The sequence below is a fragment of the Podarcis muralis genome, chromosome 7, assembly GCF_964188315.1.
Source record: "Podarcis muralis chromosome 7, rPodMur119.hap1.1, whole genome shotgun sequence".
Taxonomy (NCBI): Eukaryota; Metazoa; Chordata; class Lepidosauria; order Squamata; family Lacertidae; genus Podarcis; species Podarcis muralis.
The window spans coordinates 19,977,709-19,999,250 of NC_135661.1; the positions used below are offsets into that span (position 1 = coordinate 19,977,709).

The window sequence follows — 21,542 nt, forward strand, 5'->3', positions numbered from 1 at the left end:
TGTTGTTTTTTTGAGATTTTCACAGGCATTGCTGATAAGGCTTTGAGTTCATCTTCACAGTCTTAAGGTTCATTCGCTAGAGAATGAGACTCTTAATATCAGGGTCATGGGTTTGAGCCCCATGTTGGGCAAAAGATTCCTGCATTGCAGAGGGTTGGACTAGATGACCCTTGTGGCCCCTTCCAACTCTACAGTTCTATGATTGTATGACTAGAAATGTGATCCTCCCTCATCAATAAATGAAAGAGAAACAAGAATTGGCATGCTAAATTTTGAGTTTCACTTTCACTTGGCAAATGCAGAGTGCCTGACTTAATCCAAACAGAAAACTGACATATGACTGTTTGAAAGAACATCATAGATTTATTATTAACGATTTATTATTACGAGTAGTAATAATTTGCTAGAATCAGTTTAGATTAAACATGTTTTTAACAATTCGAAGTAGTTACTTGACATTCCTTCCCCACCACTGTCATTTCTCAAAAACTGGAGCATCTAAGGGACTGATTTATCTCTTGAGTGAGCTGAACTTGATGGGAATTAACTTCCTACTAAAATAACACAGAGGGTTTGCTTTGAAAAACAAGAGATTTTGCTGCATCAATAGAAGAAGATGGGGTAGTGGTGGGATAACACAAGCAAAACATTCCCAGATAGTTCTGTACAGTACTAGTTGCCCTCAATGTCTGGGAGAAGATAAGAGAAGGAAGATAAACATGTTCCAGAAGGGATGCAGCAGTGAAAAGACAAGGACTCGGTTCTGCTCTTCTGACCACAAGATGACTCTTATCCATGCCCCTGCTCTGAAACGGTGAACGAGACATGTTTTGCGTACAGGTGCGTCATACACACTTGAGGAGCTGGGATGCGCTGTAGGTTTCTGTTGAGCGTACGCTCTTAACCCACAAGGCAGCCCAAAGAAGTGGGGTCTGTGCTGTGGGTTGCTGGAATGGTGGTGGTGGTGAAATTTTAGCTGCATGTGAAACTTGGCAAACTTTCACCACGGGGGAATGATAATTGCTACACTGCAAAACTCTTTGCTCTGGGAGAACTGGACTGGGGCTCTGGCCCACAGGGCAGATTCTCCATAGACTGGGTGGGACAAGGGGGAGTTTCTCCCCCTCCCCCAGAGGCTATTTTGAACAACACAATGGTGGCCTTGGCTCGATTTATACACAAAGTGAAGCAAGGGTTTAAAATAAAACTATGGTTTGCAACCCTCACAACCACTTTGCCCCTCCCCTGCTCCTAACTGGGGCATTCAGGGGAGGAAATAACCTGGGAGCCTGGCTTCTTGCCATGTTCAAACCCGGGCTTGTGGTTTGTTCCCCTCTAAACCAGGGATGGGGAACCCGTGGCCTTTCAGATCTGTTTGGACTGCAACTCCCATCATTCCTGACCTTTGGCCATGCTGGCTGGGGCTGATGGGAGCTGTTGTCTAAAACATTGGGGAGTGGGAGCCTGGGGTGGAGGAGCAAAGGTTCCCCATCCCTGTTGTAAACAACTCACGAAAAGTAAACCACGATGTGTTATTGGCTTGCGGCTCGTGATTGATTTGGAGGAGATGGACCGCAAGTGCAGGCTTGCATTATCACAGTGAGCCAGACTCTGGCTTGTTTCTTCCCCCGTTCTGCACAGTTGCCAGCAAAGTGCTCGGGTGCGTCAAACCGTAGTTTTATTTTAAACCTTGGCTTAGTGTTGCATGTGAACTGGCCTGCAACATACTCTGTTGCAAACGCAGCTGTTAGAAAATGTTCAGGTAGGGCTGTGACTAGCCTGCGGCCCTTCAGAAATTGAGGGACTCCAGCTCCCATCAGCCCCAGCCGGCAGGGCCAGTTGTCAGGGGTGATGGGAGTTGTAGTTCAGGAGTAGCCGGAGAGCTTCGGATGAGCTGCCCCGGCCGTGGAGCCACACATGGAGAAGGCCATCAATGGCTACTAAACACAATGTCTTTGTTCTGCCTCCACTGTCGGAGGCAGAATACTGGGAATCCTAGGTTCGAGCACTGTTGGCACTCAGGTCTTGCTTTCAGGCTTCTCATAGGCATGTGGATAACCACTGTGAGAACGGGAGGCTAGACTATGCGGGCCTTTGGCCTGATCTAGCAGGGCTGTTCTTATGTTAAGGGGACCAGGATAGGATTGCACAGTGAATGCCTTCCAGGTGCCGTGCGGCAGACAGAAGAGAGGGCTTGAGCCCTGGAGGAACTGTAGGATCCTGTTCCTTGATGCCATCCATCTGGCATCATCTATATCAGGCTTCCTCAACCTCGGCCCACCAGATGTTTTGAGACTACAGTTCCCATCATCCCTGACCACTGGTCTTGCTAGCTAGGGATGATGGGAGTGGTAGGCCAAAAACATCTGGAGGGCCGAGGTTGAGGAAGACTGATCTATATAGGGGGCAGCTTTTTGCAAGTCCTACCAAGAACAGGGTATGTTTAGGTTTATAGAAGCAAGCGGCAGCCATTAGCTAACCTTTCAAGTTGGTGCATGCGGTTCTTTCCAATCTAGGGTAGGTGGGTATGGCATGACCGGAACACAGGTCAAAAGGGAAAGTCTGGTGTGGTTCTCTGTCATAGCTTTACAATATTGAGTCCCCTGCCCCGAGGAGCTTACACTGTAAACAACGGCAACAGCTAAGTGGAAAAATCAAAGGGACGCTATCAAAGTGGACCTGTAATGATTCAACATTTTACAAATAGATCCAGAAATAAATTCCACTGTGTCCTTTGAGGCTAAATCTATTTGTTGTATTTCTTTCCCATTTTTCTCTTAAGGAGCTCGAGGCGGTGTAAATAGATCTCCCTTTCCTCATTTGACATCCACAACAACCCTGGGAGGTAGCTTAGGCAGAGAGGCACTGACTGGCCACAGAGTCACTCAGTGAGCTTCGTGGCTGAGTAGGGTTTTGAACCCTGGGCTCCCAGGTCCTAGTCCAACACACTAACCATTGTACTACACTGGTATTGTGAACTGCAGTCTTGCTCATGCTGGAGTGTGATGGAATGTTTGGGTACTGATTTTGAAAGCTGAGTTTATTTGAAGTTCTGCATGCTCGGTCTTTAGTGAGTTCAACAGGTTCAGTACGACGTTTGCCCAAACAGAATCACGGGCAGCTGCCTTATCCCAAGCAAGACCTGTGGTCTGTTTTGCTAAGTATTGCCTACACACTTGGCAGAAGTTGTCCAGGATTTCAGCCCAGAGTCTGTCCCAGCACGATCTAGAGATGTCAAGGATTGAACCTGGGACCCTGCGGCATTTTGCAATGCAAGACAGATGCTCTAACCACTGAGCCCTTCTCCCGTCATGGAAGTGTGCTTAGTGTTGTATCTGTGGCTCTGTTAGCTAAAGCTGTAGTGTAACGCCTACCTGCAAAAGAAAAAAGTAATTGGCAATAGAATTTGACTTTTCAGATAGCCTTTTTCACAGCTGGCCGGCACATTTGATAATCTTTAAACTCCATTTGATATACTTTGCTGGGGGGGCATTTGCAGAAAGATAGATGCCTGCTGCTCAGGACTTGGTAAAGGAGGAGGTTGGGATAAAAGTGGTTGTGATCGGATAACAAATGAATGTGGTTATATGGGCTTTGATGTGATGCTATTGGGGCTTCACTGTTGAATTCAGGGATCAGGAACCAGGGGCTGCTGCAGATACTGGATTCCATCTCCTCATCATCCCCAGTCACTGGCCTTGATGGATGGGCCGGATGGTCTCGTAGACCACAATGTCACAAGGACACTGGTTTGGGGATGGCTGTTTTAAGATTTTCAGGTCCCCCATTTCCAGCTATAGACGGCACATTGGACCAAGTCGATGCGTGTGAAATCTCAGGTTCCTGACTATTTCAGGTTGGTTTGCAAGAAAGCAAGTTTCTAGTCCTTGTGACTACCAAGAGCGCCAGGGAGATTTTAAAAGCAAAATGAAGCTTTTTTTATTTTATTTTACAACAGAAATGCTTATTAAAAAAATTGAGGTAGCAAGCATTGTCATAAAAAAGAGGGCTTTCCCCCTTCTCTGTCAGATAGGTGGGGGTTCTGTTTCCATGAAGCCGGCTGCTACGGCATGGATTATCAGAAGAAAAAAAATGATGTTGTGTTTCTTGTGTGAGAAATGTTTTACTTGTGTGCGAATTCAATCCGCACACTTTTCATTTTAATCAGCTAAACCATTTCAAGGCTTCTTTGATCTCTAAGCCTTATTTTACCACATAGAGATTTCATATCCTAGGAGGAGCGCAAGGGATTGTCTTGTACGTTCAAAGAGTTAAACTTGAGAGGGCAAGGGGAAATCTGATGGGATCGCTTGTTCCAAATTTACCTTACCCCCCCCCCCCACAACTGTCCTAAGTGATTCCCAAACAAACAAAATGTAACCACTAAAATCAACCCCAACGACAGCAACCTTTTTGACCTGTAAGTTCCTTAACCCTGGTAACCTCAGCTATACACAGAATGGGATTTTGCACATGTTGGACAGAAACAAGCGGATCAAGCCACGGCCGGAGAGATTCCAGAACTGTAAAGACGTCTTTGATTTGATCTTGACGTGCGAAGAAAGGGTCTATGATCAAGTAGTAGAAGGTAAGGAGACGAAAGTTGTTTGCTTTAATGGCAAGGACCAGTATGCTATGGTGCCAGGGGTGGGAGAGCTGAATATGGCCCCCCCGGACTTTCTTATCTGGCCCTTCGGGCACTCTCTGGGCCACAACCCTCCTGGAATTCTTCTAACATAACTGGAATGTGTCCTTGAACTGTTCATCCCTCTAGCTTGCCTGAATGGGGAGAGAGGGGTGTTTGTGTGTTTTGCCTCTGGCCCCAGGAATGCTCCTTGTAAGGGAAGTGGCCCCCAAGCTAAAGAACGTTCACCACCGTTCCTTAGCTGTTGGCGTATTGGACTAGAACCGCAGAGATTTTGGTTCAAATCGCTGCTCCCTTCTCAAGCTTGCGGTGTGACCTGCAATCAGTCGCCCCTTTTCTTTCTGGCCCACTTTGCAGGGGTTGTCGTGAAGATTTGCTGGAGGGCAAAATTTTCACAGAGGCTGGGTGGCCATCTGTACTCGTGTTGCAGAACGTCCATCAATCAGGGGGTTGGTCTCGTCTACCTTTCCAACTCAAAGGCTCTTTATGATTCCAAACAGGGTTGAGAGTGGGCAGTGGAGACTGCCTCCCATTCCCCTGAACTCTCTGAAGAAGGGATGGCGTAAAAATGTGATGGAAACAATCTGGGCTCAAACTCGGACGGGGTTGTGTGTTCTGTGGTTCAGCAGACGTTTCGAAGAGGGAATCCTTCCTGGGAACTACAGACCCAGGAAGCACCTTTCCCCCCCAATCATAGTTCTGCAGTGGGAGCAACGGAATGCAAATCCAATTAGGTTTCTGCAGTGACGCTGCATTCCTGTTAGGGCAGCATTTATTCTGCTCTGCTATCCTGCTGTCCCTCCAAAGAGGCCTGGGAATCTATGCATTGGATTATTTCTGCTTCACCCTTGCGTCAGCCTGGGGTTAGGCTTGAGAGCAGATCATTGGCCAGCTCTTGACATTGACTTTTGTGGCTGAGCAAGGATATGGAGGTAGGCCTCCTTGGTCCAGCAGTCTTATTTGCTGGGTGAAGTCCCAATGGCAGCTTGCATATCCTCAAAACAGGAGACAGGAGAGAGCACAGATTTGCCTCCGGTCTCCATTGATGAGCAGTTTCAAGGCCCCCTCCTCTCCCTTTACAAACCACGCATGGGACAGGCTGCTATTCAAATAGAGGACTGCCCTCTGGAAAGCAAGCCATGTGGCCATCTTAGGTCTTGGCCTTCCTCTCAATGGAATGGACCCATTATTGTCCCTGCACATTCGTTTGCCCTCTCCCTGAGTACATCAGAAGGGCCTCACTGGGTCCAAAGGTCTGTCTAGTTCCGCCTTCTTATATCCCACAGTGGCCAATGAGATGGCTGCAGGAAGGCAATGGCCCTCCCTCCCTGTCACTCATAAGAAGTGCCCTGCAGATAACTGGCATTTGGAGGCACAGCGCAGAGGGGGAGAACATGCCCACAGTGACTGGTAGGCCACCCAGCACTGCCCACACAAAGAGAGTGAGGCCAGCAGGCAGCCATCGCAAGGGGGAGGAGAAAAGGATGGCCTTTTCTGAATCACAAGCGGGAAGAGACACTGTCACACTTGGGTCCTGCTTGCGGGCTTCCTATAGAACAGTGTTTCTCAATCTTGGGTCTCCAGCTATTGCTGGACTACAACTCCCATCATCCCTGGCTAGCAGGACCAGTGGTTAGGAATGATGGGAGTTGTGGTTCAACAACATCTGGGGACCTACTGCCGTAGAGGCTCCTGTGTTTGGCCAAAGTCAGAACAGGATGTTAGACTACATAGACCTTTGGCCTGATCCAGCAGCCAGGCTCTTATTGTGGCTCTTCCTCGCTTTTTAAATTTAAACTAGGCATTTACACAACCCCCGTGCAGCAACTCTGGCTAAGCCTTAAAAACAAAAAAACCCAGCCTGGTTGGTGGTGTTGGCAGATCTGCCGCTCATCGTCTCTCCAGCTCCCTGGCTTTGCCTCGCCCCCCGCTAGGATGTGGCAGATCTTCTTCAAATTTAGGAAGCAGCCGAGCGGACACAGTGGTGTCTCATAAATAAAAAATGCCCGGGGGCAAGGTGGCTTCCTCACCGGCCAGACTCTGCCTTCGCTCCAGGGCTGTCCGCTCAGTTGCCGCAGAGCTCAGAGTGCATTACAGGGACCCGTCTTGGAGCCTTCGCCGGTTTCCTTAATGAGTCGCCGTGCCGAGAGATGAATGAAATCTTCACTCTTTGCTTCGGGGGGAGCTGTCCTCCTTGAGACAGAGGGTTCATTTTGCAGCAGTTGGGGAAGGCGAAGGCCGTCTGCTTGCTAATTTCCACCTTCTTTACCCTCTTCCCTCTCTCTTCTGAATGCAATTCTTCACATAAGTGGCACAGGAGAGAGCCCGAATCCCCGCTGGCAGTCCCCGCTATGAAGAGATGATGAGATTTTTAAGCTGGACTGCCTCGCTTTGCTTGGCCTGATCTGCTGGAAACACTGTTCAGGGAGGGGGAGGGGGACCAGTTTCTAAGCTTTACATTTGCAGGTCAGCATCTTGAGGCTCCTTAACACTGCCTGGGAAACCGTGTCTCTTTGGCCGTGCCGGATCTGTGTATGTGACGGCGTTGTCTGCACAGCGGTCTTAAAAATAAGCAAATCTCCTGTCCTGCTGTGGGTTCCGTTGGTGGAACAAGAGAAAATGCAGTTATATTAAGAGAGATGCAGTACAACACAAACCTAGGCCCACATTCCCTTCTCAGCGCCCTTCTGGGGGCTGCATGCAAGTGATAGCAAGGCTTGAGACAAACGTGGGCCGAGCAATGAATGTCAGTGTGTTACCTTTTTTTAAAAAACCAGTAGGCTGGTTTCTACGCTCGCTCTTCTCTATTTACCTGGATGAGTAAGAGGTGTTCAGCGCAACTCAAGGACATCTTCCAGCCAGGCAGAAGCACTCCAGGAGAGTTTGGAGTAGGGTGTTGCTTGGGGCCCAAGGGCCAGAGTTTATAGAGGGCCACATTTGGCTTCCCAATCCTTGCATTCAAAAGAACCAGCCAAGTGGCCACCAGATTAGAAGCCTCAAAACTGGGATTCCACCAACGTCCGTGCTGCTGTCAGACCCAACGCAAGGAGTGTTTCTTCAAAGAGCCTGGGGAAAGAGGCCTTAGCTCAGTGGCAGAGGCCCTACTTTGCCCAGGGTTCAGACTCCCAACACCTCCTGTTTAAAATAGTTTTGGCAGCAAGCCGTGGGAAAGAGCTTGCCTGCATTCGTGGAGAGCCACTGGCAGTCGAGTTCCTAGACAGGCAGAGTGTGGACTTGTCTAAGGCCACTTCCTGCACTCCTTTGCATTATTTTAATTCCAGTCGCCCAAGACATGCAAATGTTGCTCCCTGATGTTGCCTTTGCCAACCTGGCAACCCCCAGACGTTGTTGGACCCCCAACTCCCCATCAGCCCTGACGGTCGGCCAACACCGGCTGGGGCTGATAGGAATCAGACTCCCAACAACATCCAGGGAAGACAGGGGTTGCCTACTGCCAGTTTGAAGGCTTGATTTCGACCTGCACCCAAAACCACTTTTCTTTGTTTTTGCCCCTCAGACTTAAATTCTAGAGAACAGGAGACATGCCAGCCTGTACATGTGATCAACGTGGACATTCAGGATAATCATGAAGAGGCAACGCTGGGAGCTTTCCTTATCTGCGAACTATGTCAATGTGTAAGTATTTTTATTTTAACCTTTTTACTCCAGTTTCCTCTTTGGGGTACCAGAGGATGCCTTTCTCCTGTGGTGATTTTGAACCCTTGCTAAGTCCTTCAGCTCCTAAGAAATCTCTGTGAAGCTCACAGGCAGGGGGTGAAAGTGAAACGCTTCCCCTCCTTGCTGCTCAGAGGTACACTGCCCCTGAACATGGCTGTTCCATTACTCGCTATCCATAAAGACACCCACCTGGACCAGCAGCCTTGCAGCAGCCGGCCTGATCCCTCCAGGACAGTGGCCTTCTGCTGGTGAGTTAGGAACCACCAGTGGGCCGCTGCTGTGATCCAAGGCAGGCTGCAACGGGAGCACTTCTGCCATGCAGATGCTGAAGCAATGGGCCCCCCAATGCATTTGTGCTGGCTCTGGAAAGGTCGCAGGTCTCTGCTCCGGCGTGATCTGAAGCCAGAGGCTACACCTCCCACCCATTCATCCCCAGCATCTGCTTGGGAAGTTCAGATCGCACAGCCAGATCTTAACCTTTGGCAGCCATGTGTGTGTGAGAAAGAGCGCTATCTCGGCACACATGCACAAAATCATAAGGCAAGCTGCCTTCCTTCCTGGGCAACCTTCTGAGGGCCGATTGCCAGGGGCGGCCGCAGCCAGATAATAATAATAATTTATTATTTATACCCCGCCCACCTGGCTGGGTTTCCCCAGCCACTCTGGGTGGCTTCCAACAGAATATTAAAATACAATAATCTATTAAACATTAAAAGCTTCCCTAAACAAGGCTGCCTTCAGATGTCTTCTAAAAGTCTGGTAGTTGTTTTTCTCTTTGACATCTGGTGGGAGGGCGTTCCACAGGGCGGGTGCCACTACCGAGAAGGCCCTCTGCCTGGTTCCCTGTAACTTGGCTTCTTGCAGCGAGGGAACCACTGGAAGGCCCTCGGCGCTGGACCTCAGTGTCCGGGCTGAACGATGGGGGTGGAGACGCTCCTTCAGGTATACTGGACGGAGCCAGAGGGCGAAAGCAGCTAGAACACCAAAGGAGCGGCTCTCGCCTCTCTATCCTCTGCCCTAGCAAGCAAGAGGCATTGTCACGGTTTCAAGGGCGCTTTCTATCCAGGCCAAAACACTCAGGAAGGGTGCTGAGCAGAGCCACTAGGAAGGGTGCCCAGGGAGAGAGGCAGCTTGAAGGGTTGTGTTTGGCCCCAGTTCCCCACCCCTGCTGTAGAATCTAGGAGGCAAGCATGGAAGTCCCCTCCCTCCACTGCCCATTGGCCATTGGCCATTGACCCACTATGCTCCGTTCCAGGGTGTTGCTTGCTCTGTGCGGAATTTGAGCAAAGGGCATTGTATTTGCAGCCACCGTGGCTTTTTACATGCCCAGCCTGCCATTGTGAGCATGTGGGGAATTAAGGCGAAACCCTGAACCCTGAACGGAGCTGAGGCATTGTCTCTGCTTTTCCAAGAGAAGAAAAGAAACCAGCTCACTTCTGTGTTGGGTTTGTTTTTTGTTTTTAAAGTGGGTCAGCCAGCCCAGGGCAGACTTGGGAATAGAACTCTCCTCTCCACGGGGCCCCACTCCTATGGAAACTAGGCCACTCTGCCTGCATCTGAATGGAGCATCGAGGAAAATGAAAGAAAGGCTTGAGCTCCTTGTCTGCTTGTCAAGTCTGGAGGCACTTTGTTTGGGCCAAATGGGGAAAGGCTGCTTTCACTCCCAGTGGTGTGTGATTTGCGTGTGTGTGTTTCGAAGCAGGTCCAGAGGCTGTTAGAATATATAAAAAGTCAGAGTGGTTTAGAGCCAAGCTCTTCAACCTGGAAACCTGGTCTTTCCAGATGTTTCAGAACTTCCATCACCCCAGCCTGCTTAACCAGTGTTGGGGCCCACGGTTGAAGAACGCTGGCTTGGGGGACAGTCCTGGGGTCTGTTCCTTTGGCAAAGCTTATGCGCCTTTCTTAGGCATGGGGTTAGCCGACGCAGTGCCTTCCACATGTTTTGGAATGCCGTTCCCATAACTCCTAACCTTTGGCTCTGCTGGCCGGGGCTGATGGGAGATCACAGAATTGTAAGAGTTGCAAGGTGTTCCCAAGGGTTATCAGCTAGAGCATTCATGGCAGATGACCATCCAATCTCTGCATAAACATCTGAAGGGCACCATGTTGACTATCCCAGGCTTAGAGCAGAGGTGGGCGTCTTGGGGCCTTCCAGTTGTTCCCATAACTGCATCCTGACCATTGGCTGGGGTTGGCCCCAAGCCCAACAACATCTGGAGCATCACCGAGTTCTCCATCCCTGTTCCCTATTAGATCCAGGGTGGGGAAACTTTGGCCTTCCAGGTGTCGCTGAACTACAACTCCTATCAGCCTCATCCACCATGGCCGTTGGCCCAGGACGGTGGGCATTTTAGTTCAGCAACACCTGGAGGGCCAAAGGTTTCCCCGCACCTGTTTGAGATGATAGCACGTGGTCTTCTTGTAGCAGACATCGTTTCAGAAGAGGTGTCTGCCCTCCTGGTGCACAGGAAAAGTGCTTCTTTTAAGGCGGGTGGCAGCGGGACTCCTCTCCCAATGGGTGCTTTCCATTGGGGTTGTTTTTTTTTGTTTGCACTTCTCTTTTTTGTAAGAGAACAGAGCAGCACAACCCTCCTTTCAAAATAAATACTTGAGCCCTAAGCCTTCCCCTCTTGCCTGTTTGCTTCCAGATACAGCATACGGAAGACATGGAAAATGAAATAGACGAGCTGTTACAAGAATTTGAAGAGAAAAGTGGAAGGACTTTTCTGCACACGGTCTGCTTTTATTAAAAGCACGCCCGCCTCTTCCTCTTAGGCCTTACTTGCGGACGAAAGAAGCATGTGTTAGTTCTGAATCTACTGGACTGTTTTCTCCTTTCCTCTCGGAGAAGTCGACTTAACAACCTCTTTCATTGTTGCTGTTTAATTTCTCTCCCCAACCCGCGCGTGTGTTCGTTTTTTTGTTATTTTTTAAATTGTTTGTGGGATGTTTCCACGCAGAAACACAAACGAACTTTGTGTGTAAAATGAAATAAATTCTTTACATGAAACGCTGCTTTATTTAAGAAAAGAAATCAAGGTTTTGTTTAACTCTTCCCCTATCTCCTGTCTTCCCGCCTCCCTCTCTTGGATACCCTTCTTTAATTGTTATAAGTAGGGTTTTAATTATAAAGAGAATATATGCAGATGATATCATTTATATTTTCCACCGTAAATATCTTATTTCAGTTGTTGGGTATTGGGGGGCGGGCGGCAGCGAAGGGGAGATGCTTTTCTTTTAATGCAACAGAACTGAACGGCTGGGATATGCAAAGGTATGAATGGGACAATTAATATCTGTATAATATTAGGAATGAAAATTGGAAGTGTCCAATAAATATAAACTGCGCCATTTCTGTCCTGTTCCTTGTGTTCATATAGAGATGTCTAATATATCTTCCTATATATGTAAACATGAAGGTTATCGTCGCACAGCCACTGTCGGAGGAATTGTAGTGCCACATCGCAATCCTAGAATTTCATGAAGCTAGGGTGCGGTAGGGGAGCAAGACTGAAGACAGGTTGCACAAAAGCGACCACAGCATGAGAGTGTGATGAGGGAGAAACTGATGGGGAAATTGGTGGTTTTAAACTGGCAGGTGTTTGAGAAAAGTACCTTCACAAAGTAGAGTATTTGAGGGTTCTTCATCCTGTATCCTCACACGAGGCAATGAGGAATGGAAGAGGCAGAAGTTTGAGTACAGTGAGAAGGGAGTTACACTGTAAGGAAAACAGGCGACTGTTTTAAACGACAGCAGGGACGGAGGGAAATGGAAAATGCGACAATTTTCAACAATGGCAGAGGTTTCAGTAAAGTAGGCAGGGGTTGACCCAAGGAGGGGACGTGGCAGTTTAAAACAAGGCTTGAGTACAGCGAGAAGGAAACTGAAATATGTCCTGTTTTAGCTTTTTGGTGTTCGCTTTTGTGTTGTACCCATCTCTGCTTTTTCTCCTTGTTAAAACGAATTGATTCAAAACTAATCCCTCAATGTTTCTCCAACTCCCGCTTTACTCAAATTTACGTAGTTTGAGTACAGCTAGAATGGAGCTACACTAAAAGGAAAGAATCTGGTTGTTTTAAATACCATTTAGTGTTTGACTAAAACTCATTTGTTTGCTCTGGGTTTGCAGCCTTTGGAATTACCATTATGCTTAATTCACCGTGAATTCTGCCACTCAAAGGTACCTTATCAAGATCCGTTCTGACCTTGGGACATTTCAAGATCAGGAACCCTTCCAACAGCAACAAATACCTTTCAAGATAAATTTTGAGAGTGGCAGGCATGAGCATAAAGTGATGAGCTGTCCTAATTTGTTACAAGAACATGGCAACACTCCACAAACTTAATGGATTATGCTGTGTGTGGCAGGGGGAAGGGAATCCTACAATGGGCCAGATAGATAGATAACCATATTTTTCACTCTATAAGACGCACCAGACCACAAGATGCACCTAGTTTTTGGAGGAGGAAAACAAGAAAAAAAATATTCTGAATCTCAGAAGCCAGAACAGCAAGAGGGATCGCTGCGCAGTGAAAGCAGCAATCCCTCTTACTGTTCTGGCTTCTGGGATAGCTGTGTAGCCTGTATTCACTCCATAACACACACACACATTTCCCCTTACTTTTTAGGAGGGAAAAGTGAGTCTTATAGAGCAAAAAATACGGTAGGTAGGTAGGTAGGTAGGTAGATAGACAGACAGACAGACCAACAGATAGATGGCACTTGGAAACTTTATAGTAGTTTGTATGGTACACAGAATTTTCAGCCTGGGTTTCTGAAGGGACACAAGTTGCCAATGATAAGAACAACAATTAATAATACTGGGCATTTACAGAGCCCCTCACTTACATTAACTTGTTGCCACTTTACAACAACCTTGTAAGGTAGGCTGACTGAGAGCAGGCTGAGCTTAGTGGAGCAATGCCCTGTTCTCCCCACTGAACCAGCCTTCACTGGGTGATGGGAAAGGTGATGCGCTTGTTGAGATCCATGGAGAGTTTCTGCTAGGGTAAAGAGCACAGGACTTGATGAGCAGATAACCTCTCCTAGGGGTTAGGGGAGAAATTTGGTTGGGTTCGCATTTTCATGTGGAACTCCCTAGTTCCTGAAACGAGAGGACCAAAACAGAACCGCAGTTCAAAGCGTGTGCTTCCCCTAAGATTGCAGGTGCAGTTCTCCAACCAAACAATGTCTCCAAAGAACATCTGTTCATGCATAAAGTAGTGAAAATAGGGCATATATCGGGAGAAAATTGCACACAAATGCTGGTGAATTTCCATCAGGATATTTGGCTTAAAACTCAACCTAAGCTTGGAAACAATGGAAAAGGAGAGAAAATGAAACTGGCAGATTTGACCCATCTTTAGCCTGACCTGGTATTGGACAATTTCTTGGGCTCCTGAATTAAGAGAAATAGAAAAGGTACTGTTTAAATATATATGTATACAGGCTGGAGAATAGGGGAGTGTGGTCTGCACAGAGTCTTGATTCTCTGGATAAAGTTTTTGAGAGTGGTGTGTTTTTAAAAAAACGCACTCCAATTTACAAACCAAATCCTGGCTCCGAATGATTCCTGTTGCGAGCCAATGATATATTTCTGCTTCTAATGACTGAGCATCCTTGATCTCCGCTGTTCTTTCCTAATTTGGGCTCTGGACCAGTGGCTTTTGGCAAGCCTGTTCCAGCTGATCCTCACGTGGTCTGTGCTTGTAGTTTAAGGACAGGAGGTGGCAGAAAGGAGTTCCTGACTTACAGCTTACTTCTCTGTGTTTTCCAAGACTTTGACTCAACAGCCTCAACTCGAAGAGGCTTGACCAAAATTCCTGATAGCTGTTGAGGTTTGTGTTTGTATTTATCTGTAATATTTATTACCCCAACCCACTTCACCATAGTGACCCAGGGCAGGCCTGGGTCGAGGTATATAAAAAACAGTATCGAGGTATATAAAAAAAAACAGATGAAAACATTCTGTGTCATGTCCTTTCCCCTTGCCATACATGAAACGGCAACCATCTGGTGCTTCCGACATATTGGAAAGACTTATCTTTTTGTCCAGACTTTCCTTGACCCATAGGACTAGACACTCTCCAGTTTTCTATCCTGTTTTATTGATTTTTAGGCTATATTTTTGTTGTTGTTGTTGAAATGGATCTTGCTTTTCTATTGCATGTAGCCTATACCACTTGGAGATTTTAAAATATATTAGGTGGTTTAAAAAATGCTTTTAAACAAAACAAATAAGGCCGATGTAATCGTCAAAACAAATAAAACAGTTCAAATTGGAACAGAACAATTTGAGTGCACAGCCTTTGGAAGCAATGCACCTAAATTAGTCCTGTCCATTAATTTTGATGACTCAACACTTGAGCAGGATTGACATTTTTTTATTATTAGTTATTAAATTTTTATACCGCTTTATACTTGCAGGTCTCTGGGCGGTAACAACATAAAAACCATCATATAAAAACAAAATACATAATCAAAATAACACAGCCCAATAAATTCAGCAGAAGAGGTGTTTCTCTTTTTCTTTCACACACACACACACACAACCTTAAGTGTCAAAGAGGTGTGTCTTCAGCTCATGGTAGATGCAAGGTGCATGTCTGTGGGATCAGAGTGCCAGAATCTGGGAGCTGCTGCAGAGAAGCCCGTGTCCTGTGTTCCCAATCCTCAAACCTCTGTGGGTGGCAGTGCTACCAAGAGGACCTCCTCTACCAATCTTAAGAAGGTCAGTACGGATGGAAACAGACTTTCAGATATTTGAGGCCTCTGGGTTGTGTAAGCAATACTCAGAAGAAACCCACTTAAACTGAGTTAGCCATGGTCAGTGGGTCTGCTCTGAAAGCTCATACCAAGAAATAACTTAGTTGGTCTTTAAGGTGCTACTGGAAGGAATTTTTTTTGTTTTGACTATGGCAGACCAACACGGCTACCCATCTGTAAATACACTTACCGTAAGCTCTCTAGGGTTGGGTTCTTGCCCAGGATTGCTGTGTTAGGCTGTAAATCCTAAGGATGCTTGACCTGGGATGGCGTAAGGCCCGTGGCGATCATGGGCACATAGCTCTGAACAAATGTGTGTAAGACCGCACTGTTAAAAAAAAAAAAAGATTTTGAAATTGAAATGAAAATTTTCTCTCTGGGAGGCATCCGCCTGTTTGGCTTCCAATAGTTTTGCTCTTGGAAAACGTGTGTGTGTGTGTTCCTATTTTTCCCTTGAATAATAATTTCATCTCAGGGAAATGTATGTCTTCCAGCCACATCATGGAATTTATTTGTCACCTGAATTCATTTTAATCTCTTTTTGTAAGGAGAAGTGGGGGAACCCCAATTGCCTATTACAGAGTACAGTGGTACCTGGGGTTAAGAACTTAATTCGTTCCGGAGGTCCGTTCTTAACCTGAAAATGTTCTTAACCTGAAGCACCACTTTAGCTAATGGGGCCTCCCGCTGCCGCTGCGCTGCTGGCACACGATTTCTGTTCTCATCCTGAAGCAAAGTTCTTAACCTGAAGCACTATTTCTGGGTTAGCGGAGTCTGTAACCTGAAGCGTATGTAACCTGAAGCGTCTGTAACCCGAGGTACCACTGTATTGCAAGGAGCCCAAAATACAGATACATCATTAAAATTAAATGTTGTCCTCAAATTAAAGCACAAATAACTCCAGGAATGTCTGGGGGGGGGGGGGGGAGAGGGAGAGAGAGACCCTGCCAAAAGCAGGATAGAAAGAAAATTCCAGGCTAGTGTCTTAAATATCTGTGTAGTTTATTAAACTGGTGCTCCATTTTGCCTAAGTCCTGCTGTGATGCCTCCACAATTAACTGTAGGTTTCAGGTTGGCCTGGCGCAGCAATGAGGAGCTTATGTCCTTCCAGATGTTACTGGACTCCTCCTCCCATCATCCGTGATCCATGGCTGTGCTAGCTAAGGCTGATGGGAGATGGAGTCCAATGACATATGGAAAGTGACAGTTCTCCCCATCTAGTGTCTGCTTTCCCAAGCTCTACTCATTGGACCATACTGCCTCTGAAGATCAGCTATGGTTTGCACACTTCCCCCTACCCTGTGCACATATCGACAGTAGTTTAAGGTTACCAGATTTTTTGCAATGAATCTGGAGACACTTTCCAACTTCCTCCTAAATAGATGGATTTTGTCAGGGGACTGATTTGTAAATCCGGGGACTGTCCCCGGGAAATCGGGATGTCTGCTAACCTTACTGTAGTTTATACGCACAAACAGGCACATGATTTTGCATATGATATGACGCTTAATATGGGGGATAAAATAACTTGGTTCCAGGGATGGATTTGTCGATTTCGCTTCTCTCCATTTCTTCCGACTAAACATTTAAGAGGAACTTTCTGATGCTTTGACAGTGGAACAGACTCCCTTGGAAGGTGGCCGAATCTCCTTTGCTGGAGGTTTTCAGCAGAGGTTGGACGGCCATCGGTCAGGGGTCACTGAGCTGCGATCCCTGCATTGCTGGGTTTTGCATGACTCAGAGAAGACCCACTGAAATGAATGAGTCACGACTCGCACCTGCTAATTTCAAGGACTAGCGTTCGGTTGCAAGCCAATTTTTGTGTGTGGATCTTTCTTTTTTCCTTTAAAGCCTGAAGGTAAAGGGACCCCTGACCATTAGGTCCATTCGTGGCCGACTCTGAGGTTGCGGTGCTCATCTTGCTTTATTGGCCGAGGGATCCGGCGTACAGCTTCCAGGTCATGTGGCCAGCCTGACTATGCCGCTTCTGGCAAACCAGAGCAGCGCACGGAAACGCCGTTTACCTTCCCGCCGGAGTGGTACCTATTTATCTACTTGCACTTTGACGTGCTTTCGAACTGCTAGGTTGGCAGGAGCTGGGACCGAGAAACGGGAGCTCACCCCGTCACAGGGATTCGAACCGCCGACCTTCTGATCGGCAAGTCCTAGGCTCTGTGGTTCAACCCACAGCGCCTGATGTGCAAATGAAGCAACCTGAACTTAATATTGGATCGCTTGTGGGAGGGGGGGATGATTGAAAGGAACCCAGAGCGGCGAGATGTGCTTCCATCTCTAGCTAGCCTAGCAAGCTCATTTCTAGTAAGCCTGATCTCTGAGCGTACCGAGAGCGTCCAGCAGAGGACGCCCACGAGAGCAGCAGTTCCTACATCTGGTAATCTCAATTTCTCAGCCTTATGGGGAGAGGTCGCTCGGGTCCCTGCCTAAGGAGCGGAGGTGTGCTTCGTGTCCTTTTGCACTTGGGTCGTAACTTTTGCAATGGAGAGCTCTCCACCCATAAACGAAAGACACTCTCCACCCATAAACGAGACCCCCTCCCTTCCTCCAAGCATCCCCACCCCACCCCCGACTCAAATTTCCTTCCTTTTCTAATTCTGCGCCCTTTCACAACAGCAGCAGCACACAAAACCAGCCCTTTCTGATGGTGAAATCACTTTTGTGGGTGTGTGGAGTGGGCGGGGTGGGGGGCCCACTACCGTCCCCAGGTGAGAGGTGTCAGTGAAGATCTGTGCGAGAGAGAGAGATGAACGGAGCCTCTTTTCCACCGGGGATTTCCAGGGCAAAATAGGAGAGGTGTGATGGCTTTTTCTCCCCCGTTTCTTTTTTTGGTGTGTGCTAATACCAAGCTAGAGATCCTAGGGAAAAAAGGCAGAGCGGAGAGCAAGCGAGAGAGAGAGAGAAGGATTCCAAATTTGATCAAGCACCATTTTGATTAAAGGAAGGGAGAGTGGGGAAATTTGTGCAGAGAGAGAGGGAGGGAGGTTAGTAAACACACACAGAGAGAGCACAGGATCTGCAGCGTGGAGGGTCCCCCCCCTTTCCTCTCTCCCCCCCACCTCTGTCCCTCCTCCCACCCACCTATCCCCCTCCCTCCTTAAGCAACGAGCCTTTAAGATGGAGCGGCGCCACCTCAAATAGGTAAAAAAATCCTTTCTCTATGCAAGCGGGTGGGTGGGAAGGGGAGAGAGAGTGCGCGCGAGCAGGGGGATCAAAAAAACCAAAAAAACCACCTTGCTAATTTCCTAGGATGAAATCGACAAGACCCAGTTGCAAGCCCCTTCTTGCAAGCGGCGAGAGCACCCCCCAACCCAAAAGGAGGGTGCCACCCACCCTGCCGTCCCACATCTTAAAGTCCCGGGGCGGGGCTGGCTTGGTGCGGTGGGTGGGTGGGTGGGCTGGGGAAAGGAGGGCTACGATTATGATTATGGTTAATTATGATGATGATGATTTAAAGAGCCTGATTTTGGGGGTGGGGCGCGGGTGGGAATCGTTCGCGCTGACTTTGCAAAAGCACTAGCGTGTTGTTGTCTTTAAATAATAATAATAATAATAATTTCTCTCTCTCATAAAAAAAACACCCATTTTAAACAAAAATGCCTCTAACTTAGATGGTGCAGGAGGTATTTATTCCAGCTTCAATGTCACCAAGAGAGAGAGGGAGGGAGGGAGGGGGACAGGGGGTGGGTGGAGAAAGAGAAGCTGCCAAAATCCATCCTCAGGTCACGTTTTGTGGGGGTTTTCATTCCTCCTCTCCATCCCACCCCCCCGGGAGGAAAAAACACAGCAGCAGTTCCAGGCAGGCGGCAGAGCCTGGGGTCTCTCTCTCTCTCTCTGAGTGTGTGTGTGTGTGTGTGTGTGTGTGTGCGCGCGCGCGCTCTCTCTCGCGTGTGCGCGTGCATTTCCTCCCCAGCGATGGGTCTCCTCCCCAGCAAATGGAACAAGACCAGGCGACTATCTTTTTAAAAGACTCCAACATGACGCCACCCCGTGCCCACCAACATCTCATCTTGCCAGCCGCCTTCTTCCATTTTCCCCCCTGCTAAGGGGGGGGGGGGGAGAGAGAGAGAGAGAGAAGAAAAAAAAGAGAGCAGAAAGGGGAAGCAATTTTTAACAGCCTTCCATCTCCCAGTCTTCTTTGCACCAATTGCTCACCCATACCTCCCCCCTCCAAAAAAAAGGATGGATCCTTCTTTTGAGCAGAGGGTGCCGTGAAGCTCCAGTGTCATCTGATGGCCCCAGAAGAAGAATCTACTCTTTATCATTCCTTTCCACCCCCCTCCTCTCTTTCTCTCTGCATGTTGGGTTTTTTTATATTATTATTATTATTTCTTACTTGGTTTCGTGTTTTGCTTTTCTTAACAAAAAACAAAAAAACCCCACAAATTATTATTTTTGGGGGCTGGATCAATTCCTCTGCCTGGTGTTGGCGGTGCACCGCTGTGATGTGGTCGACCTTTCGCTTGGACGGCTTGAGTGGATCGCATGATTTGCCCTAGGAATCTTTCTCTTCTGCCTACCTGCCGATCTTTTCTATCTATCGATATATGTTGGACTAATCCGAGGAAGAAGAAGAGGAGGAGGAGGAGTTGGAGGAGAGCGGGGTGGGAAGCAAAAGACCCAAACAGACCAACAAACCAGCCAGAAGGTTCAGCTTGGATAAGAAAATAGAGGAGTGCATTTGTGTATGCTTGGAAATTGGGGGGGCCAGGAGCCTGCCCCCCCTTCAGGACTGCAGATCGGTTTGAAGACCTTGTACCTGACCATCTCTGACCTCTATAGGAAAAGCTGGCACCCCTTTCTCTCCTTTTTCATTCTGGGCAAGGGGGTGGGGGGTGGGCTGGGGGGTAGTGACACAGCGGCTGTCCATTTCCAGTTGATGTCCATGAATACAAACACCATGATATTTATGATCTTGGGGGCCTCAATTGTTATGGTAAGGAGACACTTCGATTTCCTCTTATTTCCTTCTCTCTCTCTCGTCTTCCCCTTCCCCAAATTCTTAGGTGCGGTTGTGGAACGTCAGATCTGTGTGCCCCATTTCAATGTATGTGTGTGTGTGTGTGTGCAATATATAATTCTGAGGGCAAGTCGTTCTTTCATAGGCCTAGGTTTCCTTTAATATATATTAGCAATCAAACACGAGAGACTGTTTTATTCCAACACTTCTAGCCTTATGGGGTTGTGTGATTATTGTTATTATTATTATTATTGAAACAGGCAATTGCGTGCTTGATGGATATGAACGCACTTTTGGACCGATTTCACAATTATATCTTACCGCATTTGAGAGGTGAAGACAGAGTCTGTCACTGCAACTGTGGAAGGTAAGGCCAACGGCCAGCGGCCATGCACCATCCCATCCCATCCCATTTTTTTTGGGGGGGGAGTTTGTACACTGCATTTCTCACCTCCCATTGGGAGTGCAGGCGTGGGGGTGAGAAAGAGAGGCAGAGAGAAATGTGGCCACGCAGAGCAAGGAAGGATGAGGGGTGTACTGTTTGGGTATTTTGCCAAATTCTAGGGAATCCGTTGCCTTGGAAAGTGGATGTCATCAGGGATCTCTTGAATGTTTCAAACGGTCACAGGAATCACCCTTAGCCATTCTGCCGTACGCTCCCTTGTAGTTTTTCCTCACGACAACCCTGTGAGGTAGGTCGCGATGGCAGTGTCTGTACTGCAGTCTGGAAAGGGCAGTGTTGTTGGGGGCCTTACCTGGCGAGTTTACCTCAGGTGAGATTCAGCTGCGAGGGTGCCCGTTGCTGAGTTTGTTTGTTCTCATCATTTAACCCATCCACCGATGTGCAAATAATATACGTATGGATATACCTCTGCAAGGTTTGTGGTGATGGCTGGCAGCTTAGACGACTAAAAAACAACAACAAAACCCACGAGTGGGACATCAAGCAGATTCGTTGAGAATAAATTGGCAGCTGTTTACTTTTGATGAGAAAATGGAACCTGCTTTGCCAGCAGCAGTCTACCCTCCAGCGCCGAATTACGGGGGACAGCCAATCAGGGAAGGCTGTCCGCTTTGCGTTTTATTTGCTTCTGAGTTCCCCAGTGACATCTTGACTTCCCGCTCTTGGAAGACAGGATGTAGGGACCCGGTGGATCTTTGATCTGACTCGACAAGCCTGATTTATAAGAGCAGTTGTGGCAGGCACACAAATGGGGCGGCAGTGGTGGTGGTGAAAGAGAGGCTGAATTTCCTTTGAAAACACTTGGTGTGTCGTTCCCCCCCCCCCCATAGTTCAAAGACAGTGCTACTTCCTAAGGGTGTTTTGTGGATATCTGAGAAGTTAGAATCGGGAGCCGCTCAGGAATGTACGAAGCAGCCTTATCCTGAGTCACACCATTCGTTCAGTACTGTGTACACTGACTGGCAGCATCTCTCCAGGGCTTCAAACAGAGGTTTCTCCCTCTACCTGGAGGGA

At 47.8% G+C, this 21,542-nt stretch overlaps 2 protein-coding genes across 4 annotated transcripts in view; both read left to right on the forward strand.

Annotated features, from left to right (window-relative positions):
• Positions 1 to 11,674, forward strand: part of SSU72 (SSU72 homolog, RNA polymerase II CTD phosphatase) — a 53,282-nt gene extending 41,608 nt beyond the window's left edge. The window contains exons 3-5 of the mRNA XM_028740878.2: positions 4,449 to 4,588; positions 8,163 to 8,281; positions 10,972 to 11,674. Of these exons, the coding sequence (XP_028596711.1) occupies positions 4,449 to 4,588; positions 8,163 to 8,281; positions 10,972 to 11,073 (361 nt within the window). The 3' untranslated portion in view covers positions 11,074 to 11,674. The remainder of the gene's footprint in view (positions 1 to 4,448; positions 4,589 to 8,162; positions 8,282 to 10,971) is intronic.
• Positions 11,675 to 17,713: 6,039 nt separating this feature from the next.
• The window catches only part of TMEM240 (transmembrane protein 240), a 36,901-nt gene continuing 33,072 nt past the window's right edge, over positions 17,714 to 21,542 (forward strand). The window contains exons 1-2 of one of the 3 annotated variants that reach the window (XM_028740877.2): positions 17,714 to 17,901; positions 20,326 to 20,432. In XM_028740877.2, coding sequence (XP_028596710.1) covers positions 20,341 to 20,432 — 92 coding nt within the window. In that variant the 5' untranslated portion in view covers positions 17,714 to 17,901; positions 20,326 to 20,340. The other 2 variants (XM_028740876.2, XM_028740875.2) reach the window with 2 other exon arrangements.